Genomic DNA, 13,881 nt, shown 5'->3' on the forward strand with positions numbered 1-13,881 from the left:
CGTGTCGCTATAAACATTGAATACCGATGGTTGATCGTCGCTATGATTTTTCTATGAAAACGCGTACGCGTGCATGTACAGAAACTTTAGATATAACCTACAATAAGGGCATTTTATCATTTTATTTGTTTAAGACCAATTTTCCAGGATTTTCAAGGACTCAATATGAATTTCAAGCACTTTTCCAGGCCTTTAGGGCATATTTGGAAATTCCAGGTTTTTCCAGGCCGTACGAACCCTGCAGAAAGGAGTTCGACAGTGTAAAATTGCAAAGATTTTGAACATATCATCATCTACAGTGCATAATATCATCAAAAGATTCAGAGAATCTGGAAGAATCTCTGTGCGTAAGGGTCAAGGCTGGAAAACCATACTGGGTGCCCGTGATCTTCGGGCCCTTAGACGGCACTGCATCACGTACAGGCATGCTTCTGTATTGGAAATCACAAAATGGGCTCAGGAATATTTCCAGAGAACATTATCTGTGAACACAATTCACCATGCCATCCGCTGTCGCCAGCTAAAACTCTATAGTTCAAAGAAGAAGCCGTATCTAAACATGATCCAGAAGCGCAGACGTCTTCTCTGGGCCAAGGCTCATTTAAAATGGACTGTGGCAAAGTGGAAAACTGTTCTGTGGTCAGACGAATCAAAATTTGAAGTTCTTTATGGAAATCAGGGACGCCGTGTCATTCGGACTAAAGAGGAGAAGGACGACCCAAGTTGTCATCAGCGCTCAGTTCAGAAGCCTGCATCTCTGATGGTATGGGGTTGCATTAGTGCGTGTGGCATGGGCAGCTAACACATCTGGAAAGACACCATCAATGCTGAAAGGTATATCCAGGTTCTAGAGCAACATATGCTCCCATCCAGACGACGTCTCTTTCAGGGAAGACCTTGCATTTTCCAACATGACAATGCCAAACCACATACTGCACCAATTACAGCATCATGGCTGCGTAGAAGAAGGGTCCGGGTACTGAACTGGCCAGCCTGCAGTCCAGATCTTTCACCCATAGAAAACATTTGGCGCATCATAAAATGGAAGATACGACAAAAAAGACCTAAGACAGTTGAGCAACTAGAATCCTACATTAGACAAGAATGGGTTAACATTCCTATCCCTAAACTTGAGCTTGTCTCCTCAGTCCCCAGACGTTTACAGACTGTTGTAAAGAGAAAAGGGGATGTCTCACACTGGTAAACATGGCCTTGTCCCAACTTTTTTGAGACGTGTTGTCATGAGGGCAGCACAGTGGTGTAGTGGTTAGCGCTGTCGCCTCACAGCAAGAAGGTCCTGGGTTCGAGCCCCGGGGCCGGCGAGGGCCTTTCTGTGCGGAGTTTGCATGTTCTCCCCGTGTCCGCGTGGGTTTCCTCTGCGTGCTCCGGTTTCCCCCACAGTCCAAAGACATGCAGGTTAGGTTAACTGGTGACTCTAAATTGACCGTAGGTGTGAATGTGAGTGTGAATGGTTGTGTGTCTATGTGTCAGCCCTGTGATGACCTGGCGACTTGTCCAGGGTGTACCCCGCCTTTCGCCCGTAGTCAGCTGGGATAGGCTCCAGCTTGCCTGCGACCCTGTAGAACAGGATAAAGCAGCTAGAGATAATGAGATGAGATGAATGAGGTGTTGTCATGAAATTTAAAATCACCTAATTTTTCTCTTTAAATGATACATTTTCTCAGTTTAAACATTTGCAGGGATGAGAATGGAAAATATTTAAAAAGTCTGAAAAAACCAGGGCGGGGCCCATGGCCCAGGGGGGCAGGGCCCATGGCCCAGGGGGGCAGGGCCCATGGCCCAAGGGGGCGGGGCCCAGGGGTTCCAGGCGCTAATGATTTTTGGCTTTTTTTTTTTTAACCCCAAAACCATTAATTTTATCAGCAAAAAGTTGCAATGTATTTGGAAATAAATTCCCCTTCTTGGTGGACTACCAGGTGAAAATTATTAATATGGTACAAGAGACTTGTTTTTAATCAATTCACATTTGATGATTTCAAAAAATCAATGCACCTTTTAATATAAACAAGCTCTACAGTATTATATTTCTGCATTTTTGCTATTCATGTCTTTGAATACTCTAATCCTTTACAGTGAAGTGCAAAGCAGAAAAAAGTTCTGTCATATAATTCTCTGAAGCTTTCTTCTGATGTTATCATGGTAGCAGGAGCTCTTGCATATTAAGCAGGCAACATTCAACATCACTCATCACTTCCCTTTCAACTGTTGCGTGTACTAACTAGGTTTTATCTGGACAGGATGTTGTGGAATGTAATACAGATACCATACGGTCAATTTGAAGATCGAGATGGTGATTTTGAGTTAAAGAACAGGCATGTACAATGGGCATTACAAATTGGAAAAAAAATTTTTAATCAAAAACTATAAGTTCATCTCGGCCTAAAAAAATGTGGGCAGACGCTCCCGCGCGGCACATCCCAGCAATTCCCCCCCCCATGAAATGAGCAATAAGTAGGAGAGTTATACACGGTATCATACCTAAAATTTTATCAGAAATATAGATATGATACTATGATTCTCCCCAACATGCTACATTAGACAAGCTAACCTCATTTATAAAAAGATACACACTTATATATGACGTGTATTTGATATATATGATGTATATTTGTACATTGTTACTTTATGGAAATCTTCAGTAAGTTTGGTCTTTTCATGGCAGCCTGTTGTAGACCTAAATATAATGCACATGAAATGACACTCCTCACCTCAACATGTCCTTTACAATCATTTAAGCCACCATGGGCAATGCTGCAACCACTGCTGCAAACAGTACATCGCGCGAAACTGTCATTATTTTCTACCCTTATTAGACAGGGAGATTCTTTTGTGTAATCTGAGCTGAAGTGGGGTTTGTACTTTGGTTTTTTGGGGCGCGCGCTCTCTCTCTGCTATGCCGGTCCTGTCGGCTGCACTGACTCAACTAAAAACTTCGGTCCTCGAGAAAAGGGATAAAAGCCCGCCCACACTGAAAGCTGATTGGCTTATTTTGCTGAGTAACCCAATCAGGATGCTCTTTGTCTGGCATGCGCTACATGAACAGGCACACAGGCAGTGTTGCCACATTGGGTGGTTTTAAGTGCATTTTGGCGGGTTTTGAACATATTTTGGGATGGAAAACGTCAGCAATATCTGGCAACACTGCACACAGTCTCCCTCGCGCGCGCACATTCTAAGATGCGTGATGCAGACCTTAATGTTGCGCGCGCACGCTCTTGCTCGCTTCTATCAATATGCAGGAGACTCCCGGAAGTTCCGGGAGACTTGGGATGTCTGCGTTATAAGGTGACCACAGATTGTTAATCATACCCCCCCGAAAATTTAACGGATTTACATCGATCTCAAAAATGATCATTTTGGTCTGAAAAAGTCGGAAATCCGCCGATCGGCGGAAAATTCTCATCCCTGCATTTGATATGTCATCTATGTTCTATTCTGAATAAAATATGGAATTTTGAAACTTCCACATCATTGCATTCCGTTTTTATTTACAAATTGTACTTTGTGCCAACTTTTTTGGAATCGGGGTTGTACACACACACACACACACACACACACACACACACACACACACACACACACACACACACAGTGCTGAGCGTAAATGAGTGCACCCCCTTTGAAAAGTAACATTTTAAACAATATCTCAATGAACACAATTTCTAAAATGTTGAAAAGACAAAGTTTAATATAACATCTGTTTAACTTATAACGTGAAAGTAAGGTTAATAATATAACTTAGATAACACATTTTTCAGTTTTACTCAAATTAGGGTGGTGCAAAAATGAGTACACCCCACAACATAAACTACTCCTTCTAGTACTTTGTATGGCCTCCATGATTTTTAATGACAGCACCAAGTCTTCTAGGCATGGAATGAACAAGTTGGCGACATTTTGCAACATCAATCTTTTTCTATTCTTCAACAACGACCTCTTTTAGTGACTGGATGCTGGATGGAGAGCGATGTTTACAGTATGAACCTTACTTTCCCATTATAAGTTAAACAGATGTTATATTAAACTTTGTCTTGTCAACATTTTGGAAATTGTTTGTGTTCATTGAGATATTGTTTAAAATGTTACTTTTCAAAGGGGGTGCACTCATTTACGCTCAGCACTGTATATAAAAAGGGAGTCTTTTGAATTTAAATTATTTTATCATCTTAATCGGACATTGAAATTTTGCCATGCGAAAAAAAAGAAAAAACAGACAAGGACACTTTTATTTTTATTTCGACCGACATTATCAGAAATATGTTGAAAAAATCCGTGAACTTAAAAATAAAAAAATGGGTGGCCTAAAGGGTGTTTCCTGTTTTGACAATTTGAAGAGTTTGGTTCCAAACCGCGATAAATCCACTGTCAGGAACTTTGAGAAAAAGGTATTTTCTTTACCAAAAAAGTAGTCGCATGAAAGCCATGATGTTCTGTTTGAAACTTTAATATAAACACTAAGAAGCTGTAATAACATTAAAAATACAAATCGAGATTTTGATTTTTAAATTGTATTTAAATTTTTTTTTCCAAAATGCGATATATCAATTTTAAAAAAAAAAATTATCAGACTCCTCTGACCACTAACCCCATCCCCCCCACCCCCTCCTGGAGTTTACCAAGGGCTATTGGCAGATTCCCTTCTGGAAAAACTTTTCCTTTTCTACCCAGAAGTTATTAGGGTAGAATTATTTTGGGCTTGTTATGAGTAGTGATACGACTAGAACACACGTTCATAACGGTTCATATGAACTCTGAATATGATACCAGTCATTTAATCAAGAAAATTTAGCACAACACATTTTATACTGAAGCGAACAAGAATTGCCCTGTCGGGAGTTATTTCTACAGATATTCAGAGAACTGAGTGAGAGGAAGATAGAGGAATACCTTTCCACAGAGGATGCTCCATCTGTAAAACGGAGAGGCTCTCTCATTGAGTCGTCACTCTGAAAGGACACACAGCTGGGTCCAGGTGAGACAGGCCTTTCCTTCGTTTCACTAGAATGAAGAGAAAGTAGTTTTAGATTTTTTTAATCAAAAACTAGAAAGTGCATTCTCTGAAGATAATGCAGAGTGACTTCACCGATGCAGCAGACTGTTAACTACTGAATGACGGCTGGATGAAATGTTTTGAAAACGGATGGATGAAAGGCAAGAAGACGACGAGTACGGGTCAGACCTGTTATCATGTATGTGTGCATAATTGAGCAATAAACACCACACACACACACACACACACACACACACACACACACACACACACAATATAACTCCAACAAACATATTCAAAGGACTTAACCTGACTAGACTTCTGTGTTCTCACCGACACACCCACTGGAATCAAGCCAGCTATCACTGATCCTATGGGCGCACTCTCTTTCACTTTCATTCAGTAATACTTCAATCTGGGATGGATGTTTTGTTAATAGTGAATATATTTGTTCACTAGTTTAACTGGTTAATATTTGAAGGTGAAGTTGCCTTATTATACTGAAGTGGGTGACACATATGAAATGGCACCAGGAACAAGTAACATGTGCAAAATCTTGGATTAGTGTAGGTTTGAAAATCCCACTGCACCAACAGGTTTCACACCCCAATGATTTGGCATGTATATATTGTGCAACGATAAATCCTGATATAAATGCATGACTATTTGAATCGACGATTGCTGTAACAGTGTTGAGACAGCAGAGGGCGTAATAGCATAAAATGGCAGGAATATGTGACTTCACTGTAGGTGGAAGTAACCCTGCTCTAAAGCAGTTAAAACACAAAAACAGATCTAAAATATCAAAGAGCTGCTGTGTGATTGACTGTACAAATAGATTTAGCAAGAAATCAGAGCTCTCTTTTAGCTTTTAACTTTTTTTCTTTTTAATAAAAAGAATATTTTAGTTAATAGGCCATTATATTTTACTCCAACCTTTACAAACGTGGGCAAATAATTCTTGCTGGTTATTAAGAAAACGAAGGTTTTTTTTTTTTTACTTAACACAATTAATATTGAAGCTGATAAAGAATAAGGGAAATGTTGCATTTTTGATAAAATTTTCTTCATTTATTTTTTTTAAAATATTGTGGGGAAATTTGAATTGTGAACCCGATATTGTGAATCGAATGCAATCATGAATTGAGTGAATCGTTACATGATGACAAATGAAACCCCCTGCTGTTCTGATCCAGTCCCTTCAGCGTAGGAGGGAGCATTTCCAGCTGCAGAAATAGAAACTGGGCAAGAAAGAGAAAAAAGTGTCCTACAAACTAAATGAGCAACACACTAATGTTAGTACCAATAAGTTATGGTTCATCGTAGGATCATTTTCAAACCCCTTTAGACTGAGGTTAAAAATTCCATTCTGAGAAACTGTTTCTAAAGATGCGTCTGAAGATTAGATAATGATGAGCAAGAAGAAAAGAAATGAATACCTTTCCTGAGAGGATGTTCCACCTTTAAAGTTAATAGGGGGGGACATTGACCGCCCACTCTTCAAGGACACACAGCTGGCTTCAGGAGAATTTGGCCTTTTCTCTGTTGCACTAAAGAGTTGAGAGAAATGTGTCACATCAACAGCAGCGCCAGGGACACAGTCAATACACACTGCTGAGTGTTTTTATTGTATTTTCCTCTACTTCTGCATGCATTCACTTCTCACACATGTTGCTGTTTATATAATCCCATTTTGTCCCTCAGTAGTTTTGAAAGGTTTTTTTTTTGTTTTACCTTTCAAATTCTATACGGAAACAACAACAACATGCTGATAACATGGTGACAGTACATTGTCTACTGTGATGAAAAAATGCATTCCGAGTGCCAACCAGAAGTGATGAGCAGGTTCTCAACTGACCTCAGAGCAGCTGAGGAGGGCGATAGATTTTACCTTCAATTTAATCACCCATTATACAAGACTCAACGCCAGGCATTGCCCGAATGCCCGATTTACCCAACCAAGACGTTCAGGCAGAAATAGTTTAGCAAGTTAGACCCATTCGGGGTCTGTTGTCCAAAGAAAACTACAGCTAAAAAAGCTCTACTACGGGATTACTTGGATAATCTTAGTCAGAAAGAAGCGAAGGACAGACATACACGGAAATTAGAGTCTATTAGCGGTTATGATCCGTACAAAATTCCTCGAAATGACTGGAGTGACAGTGCAGATTTGTGGCCTAGTGTTAGCATTCACTACATGTTGGAATACACCTACTTTTTCCCGAAAAGTCCCGACATGGAAGAACAGTTAAAAAAAAAAATTACAAAAGCAAGAAAACCTTCTTTGTGTAAAGACTTTCTCCTGACATCAGTTTTTGAGAACAGAATGTTGTGAAAGCCAAAGCATTTACTCTCAAAGGACTCCAACCTGAACTGTGGGCTGGATGGTATTCCCTCCCCTCCATGTCTCATCAACCCCAGTGACATGTAGTTACAGAGCTATCTGCACTCCATCATTTATACAGTGATGCTTATTATTGTTAAAACAACATCTGAAGTGTTATTTGTAAAATAACAAATATCTTGCTCTAGACATTCAAAGAATGTTGTAAGATTTTATTTTAATTTTATCTAATAGTGGATGGAACAATAATTGCAAACGCTAACAGAATCCGCACATTCCAGTTGTAGCTGTAGTCCTATAGTAGCTATAATCATTCTGTAATAATTAAAGCTAGTGGTAAGTACATTCAGTGAATGGAAAGACATGCTTTCGTGTCTCAAATAGTAAACCACACCCTCTACAGCAAATATACATCATTTACATAGTGAATTATCCCACAGATAAATATCTCAGTCCATTTACCATTTGACATTGGCCCATCATGCATGTGAAGATGAGGAGGACAGGTTGTTTAATTTCCTCCTGAATGCAACGGCAAACTGAATGATGAGACACTACTGCAGTACAGACTCCTGTTTTATCATGTTTTTAGTTTTATAATTCATCTTTGTGATATTGCTAGTCATTGTTAGGCAAAACAAAGTGTTTTGTGTCCTAAACTCTATATTAAAAGATGTATTACATACTCATACCGTACACAAGTCTTACACATATGATACTGATTTATGTTTCATGTTTTCAGGGCTTGTCTTGTTCTTCTGTTGCAGAAATAAATGCTTTTAAAAATATATATTTTTTAAACATGTACTTTTGTCTAAATAACTCAATTATACCCCTAGAAAACATATCAGTGTTGCCTTGAACCGTGTACTTGAAAACTTGCCGAAATACCGCAAAATTTTAGAGCAAAAGGAAATTCAAGGGGGGGGGCAGGGGGGCAAAAATATTTTGAGGCCATTTGCCCTGCAGGGCAAGATTTCAAAAAGCAACATTGAGGCCTGTTATATTTAGCTCTCACAAGACGCTAAACTTCCTGACTTCTTGTTGAGAGAACATAAGACACATTATCGGCGAACATCTTGTATAGTTATGATATAAATGTTTACGAGGGAAACTGACGGTTTGCAAAATACACACCTCTTTTTTTTTTCCAAATGGAATTCTAATCTGCTAATGCAGTAAATGTGATTTATTGTAATGTAAGTAGCAAATAAACCTGGTTGGCTTACCCTTGATTCTTGCATTTCCCCTCAGGAAGACTCATTTCAGTGGTTGTGATTTCTTCACACTCCCCCGACATTCTCTCAGAAAGTCAAACGTCTGCTTCACTCTTAATCCTGGTAGGAGTTCTCTAGGAGAGTGTAAAATGGCTGAGCTCATTAAATTAACTTCTGGATATATACCACAGAGCAAAGGTTCCCAACCCTGGCCCTGGAGAACCCCCTGTCCTGCACATTTTAGTGTTTTCTCTGCTCCCAGCAGACCTGATTCAATTAATCAGCTAATTAACATCCCGTCCCGAGTTGAACTGGGTGTGTTAGAGCAGTGAAAACACGAAAATATGCAGGTCAGGGATTAGTCAAGGATCAAGACTGGGAACCTGTGCCATACAATCGAACTTCTCTACACCCTGTTTTTTGTTATATTTTAAAGCCTGTTTGTTTGTTTTAATCTACACATATTTGAGTAAATATGCTTCCTTTGGATGAGCAGTTTTCCTTCACTTTCTTCTCACCCACAGAGTGGCACTGTAACCAACAGATAATTGCAATAAAATTTTAAAAGCAAGAGTTGCCTATTTTACATGATAAAGAACAATTACAGAGAACAATCTGGAGTCTTTTTATTTTCAATCGAAATCTGTTTCAATGATCTAAATCATATAAACAGAGTGAAAAAGAGAGGAGGAGGTGTGGCAATATATGTGGACAAAGGACTGAAGTATAAGGTGGTGGAGAGTATGACAGCAGCTGTTGATAATCTGGTGGAATGTATCACAGTGGAAATTTGTATGGAAAAAGTAAAAAATATAATTGTGAGCTGTTTGTACAGAACTCCAGCATCAAGTATCGATATATTTGAAAACTGGATGGAAAACATGTTTTCTAACTCAGTGCAGAAGACTGTGTTTATCTGTGGGGATTATAATATTGATCTGTTAAATCCAAAAAAGCATAAAATGACAGAAGATTTCATAAATACAATGTACAGTATGGGTTTATACCCAAAAATCACCAAACCTAGTAGAATTACTTCTCATTGTGTCACATTAATAGATAACATATTTACAAACAGTATGGAAAATAATACAGAAAGTGGGCTTTTATATAATGACATCAGTGACCATTTGCCTGCATTTATTGTCTATCACTGTAATTACTGGAAACCTAAGGATATAAATCAGTTGAAATACAAACGGGTAAGAACTGAAGAAAACATAAGGACACTTAAGAGTGAATTACTGAAACAGAACTGGAGAGTCGTATATGAGGAAGAAGATATTGACAAAGCATACAGTGGATTCCTAAATATCTTTAAAACACTATATGATAAAACCTGTCCTGTAAGGAAATACAATGATGGACAAAAACAAGCAAATGGTCCATGGATCACCAAAGGATTAAAAAATGCCTGTAAAAAAAAGAACACGCTGTATAGACAATTCATAAAAAAAAGAACCTTAGAGGCAGAAATTAAATATAAAAAATACAAGAATAAATTAACCAGCATTATGAGGACATGTAAGAAGGAATATTATAATAAATTATTAGATAGTAATAAAAATAATATGAAGGGGCTATGGAATGTACTGAATAGTATTATTAGGAATGAAGCTAAAAACAAAAATACAAGCTACCCTGATCATTATATTGAGAATGACAGATCAATAAATAATATGGAAGAAGTAGTAAATGGTTTTAATAGATTCTTTGTAAATGTGGGACCAGATCTGGCAGAAAAGATTCAGGATACAGACACACCTGGACGGGCGGAGGCTGCTCGATGGGAGAGAAATCCTAAATCTATATTCCTTGGTGCAGTTGGCATAAAAGAGGTCATAGACATTGTAAGGAGAAGTGAAAGTAAAACCTCCACTGACTGGAATGATATTGATATGAGTTTAATAAAAAAAGTTATTGAAGAAATTGCAGAAACATTTACTCACATATGTAATATGTCTTTTCAATCTGGTAAATTTCCAAACAATATGAAAATAGCTAATGTTATACCTTTATATAAATGTGGGGATAGACACCATTACACAAATTACAAGCCAGTTTCTTTACTCTCTCAGTTCTCCAAGATCCTCGAAAAACTGTTCACAGCAAAACTAGACAACTTCATTGAAAAATATAAACTTTTAGCTGACAGTCAATACAGATTCCGGAAAGACAGATCAACAACCCTGGCATTAATGGAACTTATCGAGAAAATCACAAATGGTATAGACAATAAAAAACATGTTATGAGAATTTTCATAGATCTAAAGAAAGCATTTGACACAATAAATCATGACATTCTATTCAACAAATTAGAGAGGTATGGTATCAGAGGGGTGGGTTTGGACTGGGTGAGGAGCTACTTAAGCAACAGGCAGCAATTTGTAAAAATTGGAGATCACACATCTGATTATTTGCCCATAACATGTTGAGAACCGCAAGGGTCTGTCTTAGGTCCTAAACTGTTTATATTGTACATTAATGACTTATGTAATGTATCAAGTATAATGAAATGCATTTTATTTGCCGATGATACAAACATCTTTTGCGCCGGGGACAATGCACAGCAGCTTATGGAGACAATCACAACCGAAATGAATAAATTAAAAAGGTGGTTTAACGTAAACAAATTGTCATTGAATTTGAGTCAAACAAAGATCATGTTATTTGGAAAATATAAGTCGAACCCTCAAGTTGAATTGAAAATTGACAACATAACCATAGAAAGAGTGTATGAAATAAAATTTCTGGGTGTGATTGTTGATCACAAAATCTGCTGGAAACCACATATTAATCATGTTAAAGCAAAAATAGCAAAGATTACTGCAATTTTGGGGAAATCAAGACACATTCTGGACTATAAATCACTACATACTCTGTATAATGCACTCACACTTCCATATCTGAGCTACTGTGTGGAGATATGGGGTAACACCTACAAATCTAACCTACAGCCGTTATGCACATTACAAAAAAGAGCAATAAGAATTGTCAATAATACGGGATATCTTGAGCATACAAACGCATTATTCGTAAAAGCACACACTCTGAAATTCACGGATCTGGTTAAACACAAGACTGCACAAATTATGTATAAAGCAAGACATAACCTTCTTCCGGGTGAGGTACAAAATATGTTTATGGAAAGGCAGGGTGGGTATAACCTGAGAGGGGAAATGAATTTTAAGAGAGTAAATGTTAGAACAACTATGAAAAGTATGTGCATAACAGTCTGTGGGGTGAAATTGTGGAATGGTCTGGAAAATGAGCTCAAAAATAGCACCAACATAAAACTGTTTAAAAAAGTATATAAAAACATGTTAATAAAAATATATGAGAATGAGGACAGGCAGACTATATAGGTGATGATGAAATTGAGAGTAAGTCTGTGACTGGTCTTCCTGTATTTAGTGTATAGTTATAGGTATGTGTATATGTATGTACTGTATATATGTATTGTATGTGTGTCTATATGCATAAGTATCTGTATATATGATTTGGTCGATATTATACCATGTCGGTATGTTTTGGTATGTTGGTATGTTTTCTTATTTGTTTATTGCTTTTGTTTTCTTTTGTATATATAGTTTATTATGGTGGAAAGTGACATTTGATTAGCGGTGGTATAGAGGGTTAGGATTGGATAAGTTTTTACTTCTTCCTAATCCTTTCTGAACGTTATGTTATTGCCTTGTGGCTACGCTATTCTGTTTGTTTATGATGATGTTTTGATTATTGTATTTTTTATTTAATTTTTTATTTTTATATCTTCTTTATTGTTCAGAATAAAGTAATCAATCAATCAATCAATCAATCAAAAATAAATAAATAATAAATAAATAAATAAATAAATAAATAGTGGATGGACGATGTTAGTAAGTTCCCTGGTATACAATGGCCAGATATATACTCGTACCTTATTGACAAGACTTCAGTGTACACCCACGAAAAACTTCGTGCCTACAAGTCTTTAGACGCATATGATTATGTTATGTGCGGGCATGTACAACTTGATTAACAATGGGACATTCATATTCAAGGGCGGCATGGTGGTGTAGTGGTTAGCGCTGTCGCCTCACAGCAAGAAGGTCTGGGTTCGAGCCCCATGGCCGGCGAGGGCCTTTCTGTGCGGAGTTTGCATGTTCTCCCCGTGTCCGCGTGGGTTTCCTCCGGGTGCTCCGGTTTCCCCCACAGTCCAAAGACATGCAGGTTAGGTTAACTGGTGACTCTAAATTGACCGTAGGTGTGAATGTGAGTGTGAATGGTTGTCTGTGTCTATGTGTCAGCCCTGTGATGACCTGGCGACTTGTCCAGGGTGTACCCTGCCTTTCGCCTGTAGTCAGCTGGGATAGGCTCCAGCTTGCCTGCGACCCTGTAGAACAGGATAAAGCAGCTAGAGATAATGAGATGAGATGAGACATTCATATTCATTTTGTTTTAATCAAATTATGCCAGTGGTGTGATGGCAATGTGGCTTTAGCTACAACAGCAAATACCAACACTAAACAGCAATTTGCAGGAGGTAATGGCATGAAAGGAATGATAGTGTAAAGAGTGCAGCTAAGAGAAATCAGAGCTGCGTAAAAAGCGAGAGGCAGAGAGCAGAAATGAAACTGAGCGGGGCGGGAGCTAGGTTAGAGCAGTCAACGTAAGTTGGCATTTAGAGTGAGGGCACACAATTTTACCTTTCCGTCCTTGCTTTAAAATTGTGATTTTCGGCATACACAAATAATGATGGCACAAAATCTGGACTGCTTGAGTCAAGCGAGACCTCTCCTACAAACAAAATTGCATGCAAAGCTAACATGCTAACAATATTCATTACATTGTGTAACTATGACCCAGCTAATCAGACAAACGTTACCAAAGTATTTTGCTACATCAATAAACGAAGACTAGAAAGAATAAAAAAGAAAGATTTAATAAATAGCCTGATCTTACCTGTGATGAAGTGGGCGCTGCAAACCCGCGCATTTTTGATAGTGCTTTCATCCCAGTCTACACGTTTGATGGCTTGTAGCCATAGACGTCGGCGATTTTTTTGGAATGGGTGAGATCCTGCTGGAATTCTGTACATTTTAACCCCATCACTGCTACGATTCTGACACCCGACAACACAACAACTAGGCATTTCTGAGTCTTTTTTGGGTCCAGGCTGCGCGCGCAATTTCCGCTCACGTATGAATGACATTTACTGCGAAGGGGTCTATATGCAGTCAAGTTTACGGGAGTAGTCTTTCCCCCACAGAATTAAACGAATTCAATCACAATATTGTGAATCCATTTTCTTTCTTTGTAGGCTAAGT

At 38.3% G+C, this 13,881-nt stretch overlaps 1 protein-coding gene across 1 annotated transcript in view; it reads right to left on the reverse strand.

The window, feature by feature from the left end:
* LOC132888464 (NACHT, LRR and PYD domains-containing protein 3-like) overlaps positions 1 to 13,881 on the reverse strand; it is a 116,386-nt gene that overhangs the window by 81,022 nt on the left and 21,483 nt on the right. Inside the window, exons 3-5 of the mRNA XM_060924510.1 lie at positions 8,585 to 8,706; positions 6,451 to 6,561; positions 4,909 to 5,019 (exon numbers count right to left, since the gene is read on the reverse strand). Coding sequence (XP_060780493.1) covers positions 4,909 to 5,019; positions 6,451 to 6,561; positions 8,585 to 8,655 — 293 coding nt within the window. The 5' untranslated portion in view covers positions 8,656 to 8,706. The remainder of the gene's footprint in view (positions 1 to 4,908; positions 5,020 to 6,450; positions 6,562 to 8,584; positions 8,707 to 13,881) is intronic.

The sequence above is a fragment of the Neoarius graeffei genome, chromosome 6 (assembly GCF_027579695.1).
Source record: "Neoarius graeffei isolate fNeoGra1 chromosome 6, fNeoGra1.pri, whole genome shotgun sequence".
NCBI lineage: Eukaryota > Metazoa > Chordata > Actinopteri > Siluriformes > Ariidae > Neoarius > Neoarius graeffei.